Source organism: Macaca nemestrina, chromosome 14 (assembly GCF_043159975.1).
Source record: "Macaca nemestrina isolate mMacNem1 chromosome 14, mMacNem.hap1, whole genome shotgun sequence".
In the NCBI taxonomy this organism is placed as follows: domain Eukaryota; kingdom Metazoa; phylum Chordata; class Mammalia; order Primates; family Cercopithecidae; genus Macaca; species Macaca nemestrina.
In genome coordinates this window covers 107,162,208-107,185,553 of record NC_092138.1, presented here as the reverse complement: position 1 = coordinate 107,185,553, position 23,346 = coordinate 107,162,208, and the positions used below count along the sequence as shown (strand labels likewise).

The following is a 23,346-nucleotide window of genomic DNA, read 5'->3' as shown; positions in this document are numbered from 1 at the left end:
GTGGTTTTTTAATAAGGAATGTAATAAATGTATTTCAAGATTACTTCCCTAGTGAGTTGATGATCCCCCTTCGTCTGACACAAATTATTCTGGAGTTGTTTCCTCTGGCTTGATAATATGGGTGGAAACTGGTGGTTGAGATTGAGCTGATTTGTGGTTCTGTGACTAGAATTACATGAAATACTAATTTGGGGGGCCAACAGAGATTTGACATTTTTTCTTTGTCAAAGCAATTTTTCAAATCCTGCTACAATTTACCATCAGTATTACTTCATAAATGGAAAGTCATTTTACCATTAGAGATATAGGTAGGACCATCTCAGAAGAAAAGACAGCTCTTTACGCCAAATACATTTGGTTTTATGAAAAACTAGTATCCTAATATTTGCCATTTATGGAGATCAATGAGAGATTTTCCCCACCCCAATGTTGACATGTACTACTCGAGGCTGTCATATTATTGAGGCATAACAGATGTTCTAATAAAATGGAAGTGGCTTAAGAGAAAGTTGTTTTTTTTTTTTTTTTTTTTTTTTTTGAGACGGAGTCTTGCTCTGTCGCTGGGGCTGGAGTACAGTGGCCGGATCTCAGCTCACTGCAAGCTCCGCCTCCCGGGTTTACGCCATTCTCCTGCCTCAGCCTCCCAAGTAGCTGGGACTACAGGCGCCCGTCACCTCGCCCGGCTAGTTTTTTGTATTTTTTTAGTAGAGAAGGGGTTTCACCGTGTTAGCCAGGATGGTCTCGATCTCCTGACCTCGTGATCCGCCCGTCTCGGCCTCCCAAAGTGCTGGGATTACAGGCTTGAGCCACCGCGCCCGGCCAAGAGAAAGTTTTATGCCGCCTCCCAACTCTGAACAGATGCTAAGAATTTACTAAACAAGTGCACACAGGAGTAGTGATTTAGAGAGGCCTTCCCACCTTCAAGAATTTTATAATACGTTAATGAGCTGAGTCTTATTTTCAGGGATGGCTTTGTTAAAGCAGAAGACGATGGGTAACTAATTATGCTTATGAAAGGCAGTTTTGCATGCTTGTCTGTCAAAAAATACAGTAAAATTTATTTTAAAATTGATTAATTGGTGTAGAACTTGCAATGGTCACAGAATCAGGATGGTCGGCTTACATTCAGGGATGAAATTTGTCCAGGCCTTTCAAAATAGAACACGTTGCTTTTAGTATGGCATTGGTTCTGTTTGCAGTACTGATTTTTCTTTCACGGTAATTAAAAAAATCTTGCTTTCTTAAAAGCCTGCACCCAAGCTAGTGATCTTTTCTGCAGAGGACTGAGCATCCCAACCATGCTTTATTTTGGTGGATTCTTACAGTTTTCTGGCTGGGTCCTTTTTGAAGGGTAGCTGTGAGCTGTGAGACAATTTCAGCAAGATGTAGGGACAAGGATCGCATTCGAGGTGGCTTAAAAGGAAACACGTGTGTGAGAGTTGCCTCACTGTCTCACCTGCTAGAGGAAACTGGGAGATTTCAGGGTTTGTTTTCGGTCCTGGCGTGGTGCAGAGGTGGAGGGGCGCCAGCAGGTGTGTGGGATGCAGGATGCAAAGCCAGGAGAACCTGGGGCAGGTGTCTGGCGCCAGGGGGTGCAGTTCCTATTTTTCGGCGCTTGGTGGCGCTCGGGTCTCCTCCGGCCCTGCTAGCAATCTCTAAGGCACCTCCGCTGCCACCTGCAGTCTCAACCAAACCTCTGGGTGGGCAGCGCGGGATGTGATGGGCCGAGCGTCCAATCGACTGACAGGTTTCCGTCCACACTACTGAGCTAGCCAATGGGAGCCGAGGAGAGGCGCGGAGAAGGCGGGCCCCGCGGCAAGCCTGGCAGAGGCGCGAGGCCCTCCTCCCGCCTCTCCGCCTACTCCAGCCTCCGCCGCCTCAGCTTCCCGAGCGAGCCCTGCGGCCGCCGGAGCAGCTCCCGCGGCGGAGCAGGAGCCGGATGGTCAGAGGAGCCCGGCAGCCCCAGCAGCCGCGGAGTCGCCTGGCCCCAAGGTGGGGCAGGGGCTGGGTGGAGGCCGGGGTTGGGGATGGGGCGGGGACCAGGGAGCGGGCCCAGGGGCAGCGGCTCGGGGCCGCGGAGCATTCGGGGCGCAGAGACCGGAGGGGCGGGGGGTGCAGGCTGGGGGGATCTGGGGGGCGCCTGGAGGCGGTGGCGCGGGCTGGGCGCGATCGCATCCTCGAGGCCAGGTGAGAGGGGCGTGTGAGGGAAGGGGCGCCGAGGAGTGAGGCTGGCGGCGCGGGGCCGGGAGGGGCAAGGCGCGCGCGCGCCCCCGGAGGGGCCGTGGAATGCGGGGGTCGCCGGGCCCGGAGAGGCGGGGCGTGGAGAGGGCAGTGTACGGTCGGGAGCGGATGGGCACAGGAAAGGGGAGGCTGGGGGAGCTTACGGGGGTGACGAGGCAGACAATGAGTAGGTGGAGGTGGGTGATTTTCGGGAGCTGGGCTGTGACGAGCAGGGGTTGAAGATGGGGTGAGGGACCAGGAAGGTTTGGGCTCAGGGGGAATTAGGGGAACGGTGAGTCCCAGGAGTGCTTGGTCTTGGGAAACAGGGCATAAGGCGTTTGTAAGGTCAGGTCTGGGCTTGACGAGCCTGTGGTCCCAGAGGGTGGTCTGTTTAGTTCCTGACTGGCACGGTAGCGCCGGGAGATGTTTTCTTGTATATTACTTTTAGTTACTGTCTTATTTGTTTGGTCTGTAGACTGACTGGCACAGTGGAGAAACCGCCTCGAAAACGGAGAAGCAGGTAAGGCAGTGCCTTCCTATTTTGCTTCATGTTTTTCTTTGCTTGGCTGCACCTGTGCCGTACTGCATAATTGTACACTGTCAGTAGATGAAGTTTCTTATTTATCCCCTTTTTAAAATAAAATAACCACATGCATGATTTTTCTTTTGAGGACTTCAAATTATTACCTCTATAGTCGATTTTTTTTTTTTTTTTTTGTATCTAAGATAATGTGGGAAATCTTGAGAGATCCTACTTTTTTACTTTATGATGTTGTGTTAGGATCTCAGCTAGTTTTTTTTTTTTTTTTTTTTTTTTTTTTTTTTTTTTTTTTTTTTACCTTAGCCATAATTTCAGTTTCTCCTGCATCTCTGTTTAAAAAGCTCATCTTGGCTGGGGTGGCTCATGCCTTCAATCCCATGAGGCATGAGATTTGGGAGGCTGAGGCAGGAGGATCATTTGAGCCTGGGAGTTCAAGACCAGTCGGGGCAACAGAACAAGACTCCATCTCTATAAAAAATTGAAAAACTAGCCGGTCCCATAAATATATACACCTACTATGTACCCACAAAAACAAAAAATAAAATTAAAAAAAACACAAAAACTAACTAGCTGAGTAGGTGTTGTGGACCTGTAGTCCCAGCTTCTCAAGAGGCTGAGGTGGGAGGATTGCTTGAGCCCAGGAAGTCAAGGCTGCAGTGATGCAGTGAGCCGTAATCATGCCACTGCACTCCAGTGTGGGGAACACAGCAAGACCCTGCCTCAAAAAATAAAAGAAACTAATTTTATTGAGCATCTACTATGTGCCAAGCACTGTGTGCGAATGCTCTATATGTATCTTCTCCTGTAATCCTCAAAGCACCCTAAGAATATGTAGTGTTGTCACTGTTTTACAGAAGAGGGAACTGTGACACAGAGGGGCCAAATATTTACCCAGAATCATGCATCTAGTAAAAGATAAAACCAGGATTTGAATCTAGACAGTCTGACTCCAGAGCTTAAGCTCTTAACTGTTATACCATAATGATCCTAATAAATATACAATTGAAAGTAGCTTTTCTTATTGATTTATCTTTTGTCGTTGGACACTGTGTGGTTAACTCGAATGGTTGAACCTTAGAAAAACAGAAACAAAGAGTTTAAGTAGTCCACAAACAAAATGAATTAGTCCTTGAGTAATGAAGACGAAGATATATTTATCACATAAACATTTTTGACTGCATTCCATGTGAGAGGTACTACATAGCAATTCTGTGTAGTCATTAGATGATTCCTTTTTCACAGATGTTGGCATTGGCCTAGAGAAAGTAAGCTACTGTAGTTATGTGACCAGTAGGACTACTTTCATAGTTAATATCTGGCAAGTTATTGATGTTAATAGACAGAAAATCTCAACAGTAAACAGACACGAAATGCTGATGGTGGAAGTGCCAACAGAATTTCTTTGTCACATTTTAGGCCTATGCTGTCCAATCCAGTAGCCATATGCAGGTGAGCACTCAAAATGCATCTAGCATGACTGAGGAACTAAATTTTTAATTTTATTTAATTGTAATTAAATTAACTTGACAAACTGCTACTTGATCACCTATTGGGAGACATTCAAGTATGTTTTGAACAACTTGGGTATGTGAGTCTGTATTTTTCATCTGTCATTTTATGAAATCTAAATATATATCAAATATGTCCAATGAGAATTTAGTGTCTGAAATGAGATAAGTATAAAATACACACTAGATTTCAAGTTAGTACAAAAATCGAATACATAAAATTTCTCAGTAACTTTTTATATTGATAACATAGTGAAAAATATTTTAGGTATATTAGATTAAAGACTTTTTTTTTTTTTTTTTTTTTTGAGACAGGGTCTGGCTCTGTCACCCAGGCTGGAGTGCAGTGGTGCAATCTCAGCATACTGCAACCTCCACCTCCTGGGCTCAAGCCATCCAGCCAGTTCAGCCTCTGGAGTAGCTGGGACTACCGGCGCCTGACACCTCACCCAGCTCTTTTTTTTTTTGTAGAGACAAGATTTGGCCATGTTGCCCAGACTGGTCTCAAACTCCTGGGTTCAAATGATCCAACCACCTTGGTCTCCCAAAGTGCTGGAATTACAAGTGTGAGCTGCCATGCCTGGCTGTAAATAAAATTGTTACTAAAATTATTTTCACTTATTTTTTCCTGAGACAAAGTCTTACTTTTTTGCCCAGACTGGAGTGCAGTGATGTGATCTTGACTCACTGCAATCTCTGCCTCCTGGGTTCAAGCAATTCTCTTTCCTCAGCCTCCCGATTAGCTGGGATTACAGGCGCCCACCACCATGCCCGGCTAATTTTTGTATTTTTAGTAGAGACGGGGTTTCAACATGTTGGCCAGGCTGGTCTCGAACTCCTGGCCTCAAGTGATCTGCCTGACTAGGCCTCCCAAAGTGCTGGGATTACAGGTGTGAGCCACTGGGCCTGGCCTTCACTTATTTCTTTTTCCTTTTTATTTTTCTCCTGAGACAGGGCCTGGCTCTGTTGTCCAGGCCGAAGTGAAGTGGCACAATCACAGCTCACTGCAGACTTGACCTGGTAATCCTTCCACCTCAGCCTCCCAAGTACCTGGGACTACAGATGGTGCACCACCATGCCAGGCTAATTTTTTGTTTTTTGTTAGAGACAGGGTCTCACTATGTTGCTCAGGCTGGTCTCAAACTCCTATGCTCAAGTGATGCTCTAGCCTTGGCCTCCCAAAGTGCTAGGATTACACCATACCCAGCCTTTCTTTTTATTTTTCCTAATATGGCTACTAGAAAATTAAAAGCTACATACATGTAACTTGCATTGTATTTATTTGCATTGTATTTCTTTTGGATAGCTCTGGTTTAACTCTCATTACCCCACTGCCAGACTCTTCAGTAGCCTTCTGACTGGTTTCCCTACCTTGAATCTGTAATTCCTTCCCTGTACTGTGCAAATCGATCTTGTAATTCTCATGCTTAGGATCCTTCTGTGCTTCCTCATTGCTTATTGAACATCATTCAGACTTTTAGCCTAATCATATAAAAAGGTTGCCTTTATTTTACTTCTTCATACTTTCCCAGCCACAGTTAATACTTTGGCCGTAGCAATTTTCAATGATGGAACTATTAAATGTCTACATTTAAATGATTTAACTTTCTGGTGAACCTTCAAGATGAATTAATTGCCGCATGTAACTCTGTGCTCCATTTGCCGTTCCCAGAACTTATGTTCCCTCTTTGCTTTGGTTTTTTGTTTTTAGGGTTTTTTTTTTTTTTTTTTTTAAAGACAGGGTCTCACTCCAGTCCAGGCTAGAGTGCAGTGGTGTGATCTTCTTGGGCCCAGACTTCTCGGGCCCAGGTGATTTCCCACCTCAGCCTCCCAAGTAGCTGGGACTACAGATGTGCACCACCATGCCCAGCTAATGTTTGCATTTTTTGTAGAGGTGGGGTTTTACCATGTTGCCCAGGCTGGTCGTGAACTCCTGGGGTCAAGCGATCCGCCTTCCTCAGCCTCTCAAAGTGCTGGGATTATAGGCGTCAGCCACTGTACTTGGTCTGCTTTGGGTTTTTGTATGTGATTTTTCTCTCTGGAATACTTTCTCCTTGCTCCTTGACAAGTCCCCTCCTTTAAGACTTTGCTCAGTGAGGGCTTCCCCTCACCCCACCCTCTGCTCCACCTCATTGGGTCCTGTCATGGCCTGTACATACACTTACATGAAATGGTCTGGGCTGAATTTGAATTCAGCTCTGTCAAATGTAGTTTGCGAGATCATGTGCAAGTTAATAAGCCTGTCTCTGCCTCAGTTTCCTCATCTATGTAGTAGAAATAATAGTTCGGCCAGGTGCGGTGGCTCACGCCTGTAATCCCAGCACTTTGGGAGGCCGAGGTGGGCAGATCACCTGAGGTTGGGAGTTTGAGACCAGCCTGACCAACATGGAGAAACCCCGTTTCTACTAAAAGTACAAAATTGACTGGGTGTGGTAGCGCATGTCTGTAATCCCAGCTACTCGGGAGGCTGAGGCGGGAGAATTGCTGGAACCCAGGAGGTGGAGGTTGCAGTGAGCTGAGATTGCGTCATTGCATTGCAGCCTGGGCAACAAGAGCAAAACTCTGTCTCAAAAAAAAAAAAGAAATAATTGTTTGACTTCCCTAAGGTTGTAAGGTGCCTAGGATAGTGCCTGGCACTTAGAAGATATACAATAAATTTTAGATTAAAAAGCACCCATCACATATCTTTTATTTCTCACTTCTTTTCAAAATGAGAAGATTAAAAATAAAGGCCAAGAAGAAATGAAAGAAGCAGATAAAGCCAGTGGCAGAATTAGTGCATAGACCAGAAAGTCCTGCATCATTGCTAATGGTTGCTTTGGTGTTTGGCTCTGAGTTTTCTGGAGTAAAATGAAGAAGAAAATAAAGTTCAATTTTCAGATTCATGGTATCTCTAAAGTCAAACATATGTTGTGAGTTTTTAAAGATTGCTTCTTGGCCAGGTGTGGTGGCTCACGTCTGTAATCCCAGCACTTTGGGAGGCTGAGGCGGGTGGATCACCTGAGGTCAGGAGTTTGAGACCAATCTGGCCAGCATGACAAAACCCCATCTCTACTAAAAATACAAAAAATTAGCTGGGCATGGTGGCGTGTTCCTGTAATCCCAGCTACTCGGGGGGCTGAGGTCGGAGAATCTTTTGAACCTGGGAGGCAGAGGTTGCGGTAAGCCGAGATTGCGCCACTACACTCCAGCCTGAGCAACAGAGTGAGACTCCGTCTTAAATAAATAAATAAATAAAGATTGCTTCTTATACTTCTCAATCCAAGTTGAGTTATTGCCAGTGAACAGTCTCCGCAGGGCCAAAGCAATGTGGTTTTTTGGTGTATGGCTCTCTGATGGTTTGGCTTGATTCAGAGGTAAAGAGGGATGCATACACTGTGGGGACTATATGTATTTTGTTCACTGTTTATCCCCAGCAGCTAGAATAGCATCTGGCATGTAGAGAACAGTTTATTGAATTTTTGAGTGAACAAATCCTTAAGTAATTCTCCAGGAATTTAAGTAAGCATCAGGTCGCAATGAGTTTATTTTCTCAGTCCAGAATCATGAGGCTACATACTCTGCATGCCTGATTTAGATCAGATCCTGATCATGTCAGGATTTTGACCTGAATGGACAACCAGCATACATATGTAAAGGTCCTATGGGCAGGACCAAGATTTTCCTCAGAAAACAGTGCAGGGGTTGCTCTAAAGCTAGAAAACAAAATGTACAGTTAAGACCCCAAAGATGAATTATAGAATAAGAATGTAATGGTTGTAGCCAGATAGTTAGGAAAATAGGTGTTAGGCCGGGCGTGGTGGCTCATGCCTGTAATCCCAGCACTTTAGGAGGCCGAGGCGGGTGTGATCACGAGGTCAGGAGTTCGAGACCAGCCTGACCAAGATGGTGAAACTCCATCTCTACTAAAAATACGAAAGTTAGCCAGGCATGGTGGCGCATGCCTGTAATCCCAGTTACTCAGGAGGTTGAGGCAGGAGAATCACTTGAACCTGGGAGGCAGAGGTTGCAGTAGAACCTAGATCGCTGCACTCTGGCCTAGGCGACAGAGCAAGACTCCATCTCAAAAAAAAAAAGGTATTAGTTGCCAGACATGGTGGCTCACACCTGTAATCCTAGCACTTTGGGAGGCCGAGGCAGGCAGATCACGAGATCAGGAATTTGAGACCAGCCTGGCCAACATAGTGAAACCGTCTCTACTAAAAGTACAAAAATTAGCCGGGCGTGGTGGCGGGTGCCTGTAATCCCAGCTACTTGGGAGGCTGGGGCAGGAGAATCGCTTCAACCTGGGAGGCAGAGGTTGCAGTGAGCTGAGACCACACCATTGCACTCCAGTCCAGGCAACAGAGTGAGACTCCATCTCAAAAAAAAAAAAAAACACACACAAAAAAAGACCCAGAAAGGTATTAGTATCAGTTTTATATTGTGGCCATAGAAATTCTGAATATCAAATGATACAAATTCCTGGTAAATACTTCAAGATAAATTAATTGAGGCAGATGAATAGTGTGAGCCCAAGAGTTTGAGACCAGCCTGGGCAACATGGTGAAACCTCATCTCTACCAAAAATACAAAAATTAGCCAGGTATGGTGGTACACACCTATAGTCCCAGCTACTTGGGAGGCTGAGGTGGGAGGATCAGCTGAGTCTGGGAGGTGGAGGCTGCAGTGAGCCATGATTGCGCCACTGCCCTCCAGCCTGGGCAACAGTGAAAACCTGTCTCAAAAAAAAAAAAAAAAAGGTAAGTTAATTGTTGAATGTAGCCTTGAGTAACTGATTGAATGGGTCTGCTATGTAGAGTTGTTGACAATTATATTACATATGTAGTACATTTTAGAAAAACAGTTGACAGAATTATTATTATTAATTTTTGAGATGAAGCTTTGCTTGTTGCCCAGGCTAGAGTGCAGTGGTGTGATCTTGGCTCACCGCAGCCTCTGCCTCCTGGGTTCAAGTGATTCTTCTGCCTCAGTCTCCCAAGTATCTGGGATTACAGACATGCGCCACCATGTCCAGCTAATTTTGTATTTTTAGTAGAGATGGGTTTCTCCATGTTGGTCAGGCTAGTCTTGAACTCCTGACCTCAGGCGATCCACCCGCCTTGGCCTCTCAAAGTGCTGGGATTATAGGTGTGAGCCACCATGCCCAGCCCAGAATTAGGATTTTTAAAATTTTTATTTATTTTTGAGATGGAGTCTTGCTCTGTTGCCCAGACTGGAGTGCAGTCGTGCTGTCTCGGCTCACGGCAACCTCTGCCTCCTGGGTTCAAGTGATTCTTGTGCCTCTGCCTCCCGAATACCTGATATTAAAGGGGTGCACCACCCCACATCCAGCTAATTTTTTGTATTTTTAGTAGAGGGGGGGTTTCCCCATGGTGGCTAGGCTGATCTCGAACTCCTGGCCTCAAGTGATCCGCCTGCCTCGGCCTCCCAAAGTGTTGGGATTACAGGCGTAAGCCATCATGCCCGACCTAAAATTATGATTTTTATTTTAGGATATTGATGTTAAATAATTCTTTTTGATAGGTGTTAGTGGCTGAGTTATCTTTTGAGGACATTTCTAGTGCAGACCAAACTGTAAGACAGTTTAAGAAAAACGAAGACAGTTCGAGATAAGAACCTCATGCACTATTACTATTTCTTTGTATCTTTTTCCCCTTATAACTTTTATTTCCGTATCATAGTTTATCTTTGCACCCTTAGTACTGAGGTGGAGCTCAGTAAAACTAGTGAACCAATAAATGAATTGGTGGCAAGAGGAGTTAGTGTGGGATGGGTGTGATATTTAATGCCCCTGAAAAACTGCACTGAACTGAAAGGAGTTTTAAGATTAGGAAGCTTTGGCCCGGTGCAGTGGCTCACGCCTGTAATCCCAGCACTTCGGGAGGCTGAGGTGGGCGGATCACCTAAGGTCGGGAGTTTGAGACCAGCCTGACCAACATGGAGAAACCCTGTCTCTACTAAAAATACAAAATTAGCCTGGCATGGTGGCACATGCCTGTAATCCCGGCTACTCAGGAGGCTGATGCAGGAGAATCGCTTGAACCCGGGAGGCGGAGGTTGCAGTGAGCTGAGATTGCGCCATTGCACTCTAGCCTGGGCAACAAGAGCAAAACTCCGTCTCAAAAAAGAAAAGAAAACTTGGTCTCTATGTGCTTTTGGAAAGTTCTGGAGTCCAGGATGTCTGTTAATAATGTTTGGGTTATGAGTTAGAGAATCCTTTCTGGTCCTATTAAGAACAAGATCCGGCTGGGCGCAGTGGCTCAAGCCTATAATCCCAGCACTTTGGGAGGCCGAGACGGGCGGATCATGAGGTCAGGAGATCCAGACCATCCTGGCTAATACGGTGAAACTCCTTCTCTACTAAAAAAAAAAAAAAAAAAAAAAAAATAGCTGGGCGAGGTAGTGGGCGCCTGTAGTCTGAGTTACTCGGGAGGCTGAGGCAGGAGAATGGCGTAAACCCGGGAGGCGGAGCTTGCAGTGAGCTGAGATCTGGCCACTGCACTCCAGCCTGGGCCACAGAGCGAGACTCCGTCTCAAAAAAAAAAACAAGATCCATTTGGATAGGATTCACATTGATGAAAGCTTTACTGTACGATTTGGGGGCTTTTTTTTTTTCCCCGTTATATATTTAAAGCAAAGGGATCCGGGCATTTTGTTGTTGTATGTAATTTGTTTAAGGAACATTTGAATGCTTTCTAGTTCTGGGTTCTAGGGATATAGATATGAGTGAGGTGGCCCTTGCTGGGGAAAATCTCATGTATTAATGGGAAGGCAGACACTGAACTATGAGACAGCGTAATGACTTTGTATATAGTCAAAGGTTTACACAGTATATACAAAGGGGTTTTAGGAATTCTGCATACCAGTAGTGAGGGCAGTTTCTGCAGTCATTTATCTGAGCCCTGAAGGTTTAGAAGGTTAATTTGGTGGTAGTGTGACGATTGAAATGACAAGAGATGACAGCCTAGATGTAGACTGACTAATAATGAGGTCTTGGGTGAACTAAATTAGTGTCAGGAGTGGAAAGAAAGATGTTTCATAGCTTGGGCTGTGGTGTCAGACTAAGCGGTGGTTCTCAGCAAACGGGGGTTTTGCCTCCTAAGGGACATTTGACAATGTAGACATTTTGGGTTGTTACAACTTAAGAGCACTTAGTGGGTAGCGGCCAGGTATGCTGCCACATGTCCTAAAATGCATGGAACAGCATCCTAATCTAAGAGTTCCCCAGCTCAAAATGTCATTAGTGCTGAGGCTGAGAAATCCTGGATTAGAGTTGGAATCCTAGCCCTGCCAACTGTCCTCACCAATACTTGGTCTTGTGATTCTTTTTTTTTTTTTAAACAGGTCTATAGAGGTACAATTGGCTTACGGTGAGCTGTACATATTTGAAGTGTACAATTTGATAAATTTTGAGATAGATGTATACCCTTGAAACCACCACCATTGTTTGCCTTTCTGTGGGTGTACGGTGGTACGTGTCATTGTGGTTTTCATTTGCCTTTCCCTGATGACTAATGATGTTGAGTATCTTTTCATGTGCTAATTTGCCATTCATATAACTTAGTGAAGTGTCCAGATCTTTTGCTCACTTTTTGTCAGTTGTTTGTCTTCTTATATAGTTGTAAGAGTTATTTATGTATTCTAAAAACAAAATTTAAAAAAGCAAATTCTTTTTTTTTTTTTGAGATGAAGTCTCGCTTTATCACCCAGGCTGGAGTGCAGTGGCGCGATCTTGTCTCACTGCAACCTCTGCCTCCCGGGTTCAAGTGATTCTGCCTCAGCCTCTGTAGTAGCTGCAATTAAGGTGCCTGCTACCACACCCGGTGAATTTTTGTATTTTTAGTAGAGCTGGGGTTTCACCATGTTGCCTAGGCTGGTCTCGAACTCCTGACCTCAAGTGATCTGCCCACATCGGCCTCCCCAAAGTGCTAGGATTACAGGCGTGAGCCACTGTGCCTGGCCACAAATTTGTTACAAGGTATATATTTTGCTGATATTTTCTCCCATATATGGCTTGCCTTTTACTTTTCTCCACAGTATCTTGAGATGCTTGCAGCTTGAATAATAGGTTGGATGGGAATGCTTTTATTTATTTATTTAGTTTTGAGACGGAGTCTCACTCTGTTGCCCAGGCTGGAGTGCAGTGGCGCAATCTTGGCTCACTGCAACCTCCACCTCCCGAGTTCAAGTGATTCTCCTGCCTTAGCCTCCTGAATAGCTGGGATTACAGGCGTGTGCCACCACGCCCAGCTAATTTGTATTTTTAGTAGAGATGGGGCTGCAGCATGTTGGTCAGGCTGGTCTCGAACTCCTGTCCTCGCAATCCACCCACTTTGGCCTCCCAAAGTGCTGGGATTACAGGCGTGAGCCATTGCACTGGCCTGAGAATTTTTTTTTTTTTTTTTGAGACGGAGTCTCGCTCTGTCACCCAGGCTGGAGTGCAGTGGCCAGATCTCAGCTCACTGCAAGCTCCGCCTCCCGGGTTTACGCCATTCTCCTGCCTCAGCCTCCTGAGTAGCTGGGACTACAGGCGGCTGCCACCTCGCCCGGCTAGTTTTTTGTATTTTTTAGTAGAGACGGGGTTTCACCGTGTTAGCCAGGATGGTCTCGATCTCCTGACCTCGTGATCCGCCCATCTTGGCCTCCCAAAGTGCTGGGATTACAGGCGTGAGCCACCGGAGAATGCTTTTAATTGAGACAGCAGACACAGGAGCAAGAGCAAGTTTGGGATGGTAAGAACATGAGTTTATTTTGGCTATATGGATCATGAGGTGCTTCCATGAACTGTTTCTAACCAGACAGTTAAAAATATGAGTGTTTTGCAAAGAAGCAAGTTAAGGGCTTCAGGTATAGATTTTAAAGCATACAGCAAACACTTGGTGATCCAAGTCATGCAAATGAATGGAGTGGCTGGGTACAGTGGCTCACACCTGTAATCCCAGCACTTTGGATGGCCGAGGTGGGTGGATCATGAGGTCAGGAGTTCGAGACCAGCCTGGCTAACATGATGAAATCCTTTCTCTACTAGAAATACAAAAACTAGCCAGGCATGGTGGCATGCGCCTATAATCCCAGCTACTCAGGAGGCTGAGGCAGGAGAATTGCTTATACCCAGGAGGTGGAGGTTGCAGTGAGCCAAGATCGTGCCACTACACCTTAGCCTGGGTGACAAAGCAAGATGCTGTCTCAAAAAAAAAAAAAAAAAAAAAAAGGACAAAAGAAAAGAAAATGAATGGGATGACCTAGCGAAAGCATGTTGAGTGAAATGCAGAGAAACAGAGTGTTACAGTAACACGGTGTGAAAACAGACCAAACTGCCTTCTGACATTTGGGTGTTATCTCTTTCTCTGTAGTGTTATCTGTTCACTGCAGGGTATTTCTGCAGGTAGCCATCAGACAGGTAGTATTTATCTCTAGGAGTTTAGATCTCTATACTCTTTGCTGAGAAACAGGTTCTGAAGATAGTTTTGTGGAAAACTAGAACACTTTTCTAATCTACGCTGAAACACAGGACTATTCTATAGTTACAGAGCTTGTGGTAGGTGGGCCTCAGCAACGTCCCTGCAGCAAATGCGGTGGTTTTGGTAAAGCTCTTTCTTGTCAGTGAAAACCTAGGGCATAGAGCCAAAATTCAATTCTGTAAAAGCAGACTGCAGGGCCAAGATAGCATGGTCAATGTATGCAGCATTTTCACGGTAATATTTTGTTCAAGAATGAAACCTGGAAGAGTCAAGCAGTGATTTTCAAGGGCATTCAAAAAGAGCTCACTGGTCCCGTGGGACTCATTCAAGGGCTTCCTGGAGGGTAGAGTACCGGGAGTTGCCAGAGGGAGGGTAACAAGCCTAGCTTCAGGCTGTGCTCCTATGTTTTATGTATGTATGTGTGTATGTTTATTTTTATTTATGTAGTTTTTTGAGACGGAGTCTTGCTCTGTTGCCCAGGCTGGAGTACAATGACACAATCTTGGCTCACTGCAACCTCCGCCTACCGGGGTCAAGCAATTCTCCCTCCTCAGCCTCCCGAGTAGCTGGGATTACAGGTATCTCCCATCATGCCTGGCTAATTTTTTTTGTATCTTTGTAGAGATGGCATTTCACAGTGTTGGCCAGGCTGGTCTCGAACTCCTGACCTCAGGTGATCCGCCCGCCTTGGCCTCCCAAGGTGCTGGGATTATAGGTGTGAGCCACCATGCCTAGCTGGTATGTTTATTTTTAATTTGGAAAATTACAAATACACACCAGCTTAGAATACTACAGTGAGCCTAAATTGTTTATCACCAGCTTCAACAATTTTCAACTCAGTCATGTTTTATCTTTATACCCCCAACTTTACCTATAATATGTTCCATACATCATATTCATATTCATCTATAAATATTTCAGTATGTATTCTTGAAGTATAAGGCTTCTTTTAGAATACATAAGCACACTACCATTAACAGTAACTTGAAAATTAACCGTATTCCCGGCTGGGTGTGGTGGCCCATGCCTGTAATCCTGTAATTGGGAAGTCGAGGTGGGGCAATCGCTTGAGCAAGGAGTTCCGGACCAGCCTGGGCAACATAGCCAGACCTTATCTCTATTTAAAAAAAAAAAAAAAAAATTAGCTGTGTCTGGTGGTGTGTGCTCGTAGTCTCAGCTACTCAACAGGCTGAGTCGGGAGGATTGCTTGAGCCCAGAAATTTGAGGCTGCAGTGAGCTATCATAGTGCCATTGCACTCCATCCAGGGTGACGGAGCAAGACCCTGTCTCCCGCCTCAAGAAAAAAATTTAAAAACCAATATTCCCTTAATATCCATGTTTAGATTTCCACAATTGGGTATTTTTTTTTTTTTTTTTTTTTTGACACGGAGTCTTGCTGTAGTTGCCTAGGCTGGAGTGCAATGGCACAATCTCGGCCCACTGCAACCTCCACCTCCTGGGCTCAAGTGATTCTCCTGCCTCAGCCTCCCAAGTAGCTGAGGCGCGCGCCACCATGTCTCGCTAATTTTTGTATTTTCAGTAGAGATGGGGTTTCACCATGCTGGCCAGGCTGGTCGTGAACTCTTGACCTTAGGTGATCCACCTGCCTCAGCCTCCCAAAGTGTTGGGATTACAGGCGTGAGCCACCACGTCCAGTGCTAATAATTTTTTAAAAAAAATATCTGTTTGTTAGCTGGGCGTGGTGGGCTTGCACCGGTAGTCCCAGGTATTTGGGAGGCCGAGGTAGGAGGATCACTTGAGCCCAGGAGTGGGTTAATGCCCAGCCTGCACAATGTAGTGAGACCTCTGTCTCAAGAAAACAAAAAAAAACAAAAAAACAAAAAAAAAACCTGTTCAAACCAGGATCCAGATAAGATTCATAACTTGTAAATAGTTGAGTTGTTCTTAAGTCTTTTTTAGTCTATAGCTTTTCCACTCATTTTTCCTGTGCCATTTATTTTTTGAAGAAAGCATGTTCATTTTTAAGAGTTTTCCAGTCTTGGCCAGGCGCAGTGGGTCACACCTGTAATCCCACTACTTTGGGAGGCTGAGGCGGGCGGATCACGAGGTCAGGTCTCTACTAAAATACAAAAAAAAAATTAGCTGGGCTTGGTGGTGTGCGGCTGTAGTCCCAGCTACCCAGGAAGCTGAGCCAGGGGAATCGCTCTAACCCAGGAGGTAGAGGTTGCAGTGGAACTGAGATTGTGCCACTGCACTCCAGCCTGGCGACAGAGCAAGACTGCATCTCAAAGAAAAAAAAAAAGTTTTTCAGTCTGAATTTTAATTTTTAAAAAAGTTGATATATAATTTACATAGGGTGAAATTCACCTATTTTAGTTCTTTGAATTTTGAGAAATGTAGTTGTGTAATCAAAACTATAATCATGATATAGAACAGTTCCATCACTCCCCAAAATTCCCTTCTGTCCCCCTTGACCAGTTGGCAACCACTGACCAGTTTTTCCACAGTCTGAATTTTGCTGACTTTATGACCCCATAGTATCACTTAGGATGTTTCTCTGTTCTGTTTGTGTCTTGTAAATTGATAGAGTTAATTTGTTTGTTTGTTTGTTTGTTTTAAGAATGCTTTGGCTGGACGTGGTGGCTCATGTCTGTAGTCCCAGCACTTTGGGAGGCCGAGGCGGGTGGATCATCTGAGGTCAGGAGTTTGAAACCAGCCTGGCTGACATGGCGAAACCCCATCTCTACTAAAAATACAAAAATTAGCCGGGTGTGGTGGTGGGCGCCTATAATCCCAGCTACTAGGGAGGCTGAGGCAGGAGAATCACTTGAACCCAGGAGGTGGAGGTTGCAGTGAGCCAAGATAGCGCCCCTGCACTTCACCCTGGGCAACAGAGCAAGACTCCGTCTCAAAAAAAAAAAAAGAGAAAAAAAGTGCTTCATAGAAAGTGTGAACTTTCATGAAAACTTCTCTTTTTTATGTTAGGAACCCATAGTAATCGTTATCTAGATTTATGAATTCATTAGGGGTTGCAAATGTTGAAATTCTAATTGTTTCACCCCTGCGCGGTGGCTCACACCTGTAATCCCAGCACTTTGGGAGGCTGAGGCTGATGGATCACCTGAGGACAGGAGTTCAAAACCAGCCTGGCCAACATGGTGAATCCCCATCTCTACTGAGAATACAAAAATCAGGCAGGTGTGGTGGCACATGCCTGTAATCCCAGCTACTTGGGAGGCTGATGCAGGAGAATTGCTTGAACCCAGGAGGTGGAGGTTGCAGTGAGCCGAGATCACGCCATTGCACTCCAGCCTGGGTGACAGAGTGAGGCTCTGTCTCAAAAAAAAAAAATAAAAAAGAAAGAAAGAAATTCTAATTCTTTCCTTCTTTTTATTTTTTTTAAGTTGTAGTCTGCGTGATCTCGGCTCACTGCAACTTCTGCCTCCTGGGTTCAAGCGATTCTCCTGCCTCAGCCAACTGAGTAGTTAGGATTACAGGTGTGCGCCACCACACCTGGGTAACTTTTATATTTTTAGTAAAGACGGGGTTTCACCATGTTAACCAGGCTGGTCTCGAACTCCTGACCTCAAGTGATCTGCCCTCCTCAGCCTCTCAAAGTGCTAGGACTACAGGCGTGAGTGCCACTGTGCCTGGCTCATTCCCTCTTCATTATTAGCTGGAATACTTCCAGAAAGAGACGTTTTCCTTACTGACTTAAGCATTCTTTTGCATTTTATTGAGAGGGAGTTTTGCTCTTGTCACTCAGGCTGGAGTGCAATAGTGTGATCTCAGCTCACTGCATTCTCCGCCTCCTGTATTCAAGCGATTCTCCTGCCTCAGTCTCCCGAGTAGCTGGGATTAGAGTTGTGCACCACCACACCCAGCAAATTTTTATATTTTTAGTAAGGATGGGGTTTCCCCATGTTGGCCAGGCTGGTCTTGAACTCCTGACCTCAGGTGATAGACCTTCCTCAGCTTCCCAAAGTGCTGGGATTACAGGCGTGAGCCACTCTGCCCGGCCTGAATTCTATTTTATTTTATTTTTTTGAGACGGAGTCTCGCTCTGTCACCCAGGCTGAAGTGCAGTGGTGTGATCTTGGCTTACTGCAAGCTCCGCCTCCCAGGTTCATGCCAGTCTCCTGCCTCAGCCTCCCGAGCAGCTGGGACCACAGGCGCACACCACCACACCCAGCTAATTTTTTGTATTTTTAGTAGAGATGGGGTTTCACCGTGTTAGTCAGGATGGTCTCGATCTCCTGACCTCATGATCCACCTGCCTCAGCCTCCCAAAGTGCTGGGATTACAGGCGTGAGTCACTGCACCTTGCCCCTGAATTCTATTTTTAAAATGAGTACACAGTGATGCTGGGCATGGTGGCTCGTGCCTGCAATCCCAGCACTTTGGGAGGCCGAGGCAAATTGATCACTTGTGGCTGGGAGTTTGAGACCCACTTGGCCAACATGGTGAAACCCCGTCTCTACTAAAAATACAAAAATTAGCCAAGAGTGGTGGCGCACCCCTGTAATCCCAGCTACTTGGAAGGCTGAGGCAGGAGAATTGTTTGAACTCGGGAAGTGGAGGTTGCAGTGAGCCGAGATTGTGCCACTGCACTCCAGCCTGGGCGACAGAGCAAGGCTCTGTCTCAGAAAAACAAACAAATAAATAAAATAAAATAAACACACAGTGAAACTGATGTTTGTGGCTACAGTTCCATGAAATTGAACACATCTGTAGAACTCATATAACCACCACTACAACAAACAGGTTAGAACAGTAAGAGTTGTGACATTTTATTTCCTCAGAAAACTCACCCTGCAGTCCTGTTGCAGTCATCATATTCTCTCTGCACCTCAGCCTCCTGGCAGCTGATCTGTTCTCCTTCCCTTCATTGACTATTTGGTACAGTTTGTAGAAGTAAAAGCAGGTAAATGCTTGTTTTTTCCCCTTGTTGGCTAGTTTTCAGAATGAGTGAGTGCTAGCACGCTCCACAGGCGACTGGATTTTTTCTTTTTTTTTTTCCTCTGAGATGGAGTCTTGCTCTGTTGCCCAGGTTGGACTGCAGTGGTGTGATCTCAGCTCACTGTAACCTCCACCCCCCAGGTTCAAGTGATTCTCCTGCCTCAGCCTCCTGAGTAGCTGGGATTACAGGCGCCTGCCACCATGCCTGGCTAATTTTTTTGTATTTTTAGTAGAGACGGGGTTTCACCATCTTGGCCAGGCTGGTCTTGGACTCCTGACCTCGTGATCCACCCGCCTCGGCCTCCCAAAGTGCTGGGATTACAGGCATGAACCACTGCGCCTGGCCAGTGACTGTTTTTTTTTTTTTTGTTTTCTATTAACAATGTTATTAACTTATGGATTTAAACATATTCAGTGAGGTTCACGATAAGTATTTCTCTTATTCTTGTTCATTTTGACCAGCTTAAATTGGCTCCTGGGTCTTTTTGACAGACTCCAGTAGACTGTGATAGCTTTCTTGCTTCTTGGTTCAATAAGATATTCCAGGCCTGTCTTTGTTTTCTGCTCAGTCCTGGAATTGGCCATTTCTTCTTGAAGTTCTTCTTTCTTCTTTCTTTCTTCCTTCTTCCCCTTCCCCTCCCTCCTTCCCTCCCTCCCTCCTTTCCTCCCTTCCTCTCTCCTTCCTTCTTCCTTCCTCCTCCTTTCTTCCTCCTCCTTTCTTCTTTCCTTTTCTTTCTTTTTTTTTTGAGAAGTCCATTAAGCTGAGAAAGAAATGTTTCTAACAGTACTCTGTTTCTATCTGGTTTCTGACTTGAGGTTCTATTAATATTTGTGTAGGATTTTGTTTGAAAGAAATGATCATATAACCTAGATGTAGTTTTGAAATCCACAAATCTAGAAGAATAGATTATATACTGTTTTGTTCAATAATTCTCCATAAATGTAATTTCTCTTATACTTTTTGGATTTTTGATAAAAACCTCTTCAGGTTTTTTATAAAACTTTGAGTCGCACACAGCTGGGTGTTATATTTTTTTAAATGGTATCCTGAAATAAAGGTAATTTATGATGCTGATTATGGCTGGGTCTATTGAGAGATGAAGTGATGAGGTATTAGAAATGAATTTTTTTTTTTTTGAGACGGAGTCTCACCCTGTCACCCAGGCTGGAGTACAATGGCACGCTCTTGGCTCACTGCAACCTCCACCTCCTGGGTTCAAACAATTCTCCTGCCTCAGCCTCCCGAGTAGCTGGGATTACAGGCATCCACCACCACGCCCCACTAATTTTTGTATTTTTAATAGAGACAGAGTTTCACCATGTTTGCCAGGCTGGTCTCAAACTCCTGACCTCGTGATCTGCCTGCCTCGGCCTCCCAAAGTGCTGGGATCACAGGCGTGAGCCACTGCGCCTGGTCAACATTTTTTTTTTAATGGAAATTGTGGATCCCTAACCCAAACGGCTTTGTAGTAAGGTCAGGAATTTCCTGGAGGAGGATGAGAACTCAGTTGGATAGACATGGATGTATAACTAATTGCTTAATATTCTATATGTTAGGAGATATATATATATATATATATATATATCCCCCCAAATTTTATGTGTAAATTATACATATACATTTTATTTTTTATTTTATTTTTATTTTTTTGGAGACAGAGTGTAGCTCTATCTCCCAGGCTGGAGTGCCGTGGTGCAATCTCGGCTTACTGCAGTCTCTGTCTCCCGGGTTCAAGCAATTCTTCTGCCTCAGCTTCCTGAGTAGCTGGGATTACAGGCATTTGGCACCTCACCTTGCTGATTTTTGTATTTTTAGTACAGACGGGTTTTCACCATGTTGGCCAGGCTGATCTCGAACCCCTGACCTAAGGTGATCCACCTGCCTCAGCCCCACAAAGTGCACCCGGCCAAGTTACCTGTATATAGTTTAGAGATGGAGTCTTGCTCTGTTGCCCAGGCTGGAGGGCAGTGCCACAATCATAGCTTATAGCACCTTGAACGCCTGGGCTCAAGCAGTCCTCCCACCTCAACCTCCTGTGTAGCTGGTACCATGTGCCACTGCGCCTGGCAGGTTTTTTATTTTTAAAAATTGTTTGTAGAGATGGGTGTCTGACTTTGTTACCCAGGCTGGTTGCAAATTTTTGGCCTCAAGCAATCCTCCTGCCCCAGCCTCCCAAAGTTCTGAAATTATAGGTGTGAGCCACTGCACCTGGCTTAGAATTTTTTTTTTTGTTTTTTTTTTTGAGATGCAGTCTCACTCTGTTGGCCAGACTGGAGTGCAGTGGTGTGATCTCAGCTCACTGAGGCCTCCGCCTCCTGAGTTCAAGCGATTCTCCTGTCTCAGTCTCCTGAGTAGCTGGGACTGCAGGAACGAACCACCGTATCTGGCTAATTTTTATATTTTTAATAGAGACAGGGTGTTCCCGTGTTGGCCAGGCTAGTCTCAAACTCCTGACCTCAGGTGATCCACCCATCTCAGCCTCCCAAAGTGCTGGGATTACAGGTGTGAGCCACCTCGTTCGGCCGGAAGAATCTTAAATGGAGTAGCTTGTTTGGAACTTTCTTTGAAACCACCAGTATTACTTATTTGTAAAAGATATCCATAGGTTAGTATATTAATCAACTATATAGGACATGTGAATCTTACCTCATGAAATCAGGTAAACAAAAAGTATTACAATATTTTAATGCCTTTAAATGAAATGAAATTCTGCCCTGGGGGCCAGGTATGGTGGCTCGTGCCTGTAACCCCAGCGCTTTGGGATCCTGAGGTAAGAGGATGGTTTGAGCTTAGGCTAGCCTGGGCAACATAATGAGAACCTGTCTCTCAAAAAAAAAAAAATATTCTGCCCTGGGACCTCCTCCCCTTCAATTCTACCAAACTGGTTACAAATGCAATCTCAGTGATTAATCATAGGTATTCACCCCTCCTTAGAGTTATGTGAGACTCTGATAGGTTTTTGAGGTACCAGGAGAAGGGTGAAAGGTTGGTTTTCAGCCTGTGCTGGATGTGACTGAGCACATTGTCTAAGAGGACATGAGGCCTTGAAGCCTGGGGATTCTGATGTCCAGCCTTCTGCTTTCCTTGGTACAACACATGCCAATTTCTCTCTAAGGACTTGGGCGCTGGTAGGATGTGGAGGCAATTGCAGGTTCCCTCTTTTTGTGGATCCTGAAGGAACTCCTTCTCCTTCTCAGATAAATTGCTCCCATTTTTCTTCTTGTTTCTACCTAACACCCAGCCCCCACCAAAGACACTCATTGTTCTACCCTTCTTCCCTCAGCATAATCTCCTCAAGGAGTTCATATTTTCAGAAAACACACACAAACCTCCCTTGAGGCAAAGAAGCAAATAGGACTATCATCTAGGGGATTGGGAAGTACCGTGATGATAATACATCCATTGATGTCTTATCTGGCTACTTATATTTTCATCAGTAATTCTAGTCCCTGTAGTGGGACTTAATGATCTAGCCAAAAATGATTTGATTCTCCCTTCTTTAAAAGATGGAGCTGAATTCTCCTCCCTTGAGTGTGGGCTGGACTTAGTGATGCACTTCTAGTGAATAGAACACAGGAGAAGTGATGAGATGTCACTTCCCAGATTGGGTTTTAAAAGGACTGGCTTCTGCCTTGCATGTGTCTTTCTCTCTCTCTCTTTCTCTCTGTCTCTCTCTATCTCTCTCTCACACACCCACACACACCCACCCACACACACACACACCCCCAACTCACTTTGTGGGAGGCTAGCTCCATGGTATGAGGCAGTACTGCATAGACGGAAGGCGCTTGCCATGTTGTGAAGACAGACACCCTGAGGCAGCCCATGGGGAGGGCCATGTGGTGAGAAAGTGAGGCCTGCCAGCAACCCACAACAACTAGCTTGGATGTAGATCTTCTGAGGCCTGCTGGCTCAGAAGAGTGAGCTTGAACAGGGATCCTCCTACTCTAGTTGAGCCTTGAGGATGACTATAGTCCAAGCCAACAGCTTGACTCATTGTCCTGGCTTCACAAGGGCTGAGTTATGTGAATCTGTGGTTTTCCTTGGAGAGTCTCCTTTCTTCTAGCACTGGCTTCTTTGTACCCAAAGGGCTCAGTGTCCAGCTAAGATTTATCCATAGGTTTCTGATGGACAGAGAGAGAGAGTATGTGTATGTGTGTATGGGCGTTTGTCCAAAGTCTTGCTCTGTCACCCAGGCTGGAATTCAGTGGCGTGATCTTGGCTCAGTGCAACCTCCACCTCCCAGGTTCAAGTGATTCTCCTGCCTCAACCTCTTGAGTAACTGGGATTACAGGTGCCTGCCACCATGCCTGGCTAATTTTTTTTGTATTTTTGGTAGAGACAGGGTTTTGCCATGTTGGCCAGACTGGTCTCAAACTCCTGACCTTAGGCGATTCACCCACCTTGGCCTTAAGAAGCAGATATTGGCCGGGCGCGGTGACTCAAGCCTGTAATCCCAGCACTTTGGGAGCCCGAGACGGGCAGATCACGAGGTCAGGAGATCGAGACCATCCTGGCTAACACGGTGAAACCCCGTCTCTACTAAAAAAAAAAAAATTACAAAAAACTAGCCGGGCGAGGTGGTGGGCGCCTGTAGTCCCAGCTACTCGGGAGGCTGAGGCAGGAGAATGGCGTAAACCCGGGAGGTGGAGCTTGCAGTGAGCTGAGATCCGGCCGCTGCACTCCAGCCTG

At 45.4% G+C, this 23,346-nt stretch overlaps 1 protein-coding gene across 7 annotated transcripts in view; it reads left to right on the top strand.

Moving 5' to 3' along the window:
* Window positions 1-1,836: 1,836 nt before the first annotated feature.
* Window positions 1,837-23,346, top strand: part of LOC105464087 (suppressor of cancer cell invasion) — a 199,955-nt gene continuing 178,445 nt past the window's right edge. For 6 of the 7 annotated variants that reach the window (XR_011612866.1, XR_011612865.1, XR_011612864.1 and 3 more), the window contains exons 1-2: window positions 1,837-1,992; window positions 2,696-2,740. Coding sequence is in view for 3 of the 7 variants with exons in the window: in XM_071078326.1 (XP_070934427.1) it covers window positions 1,940-1,992; window positions 2,696-2,740 (98 nt within the window). In the remaining 4 variants the exon portion in view is untranslated. The remainder of the gene's footprint in view (window positions 1,993-2,695; window positions 2,741-23,346) is intronic. The other variant, XM_071078327.1, reaches the window with a different exon arrangement.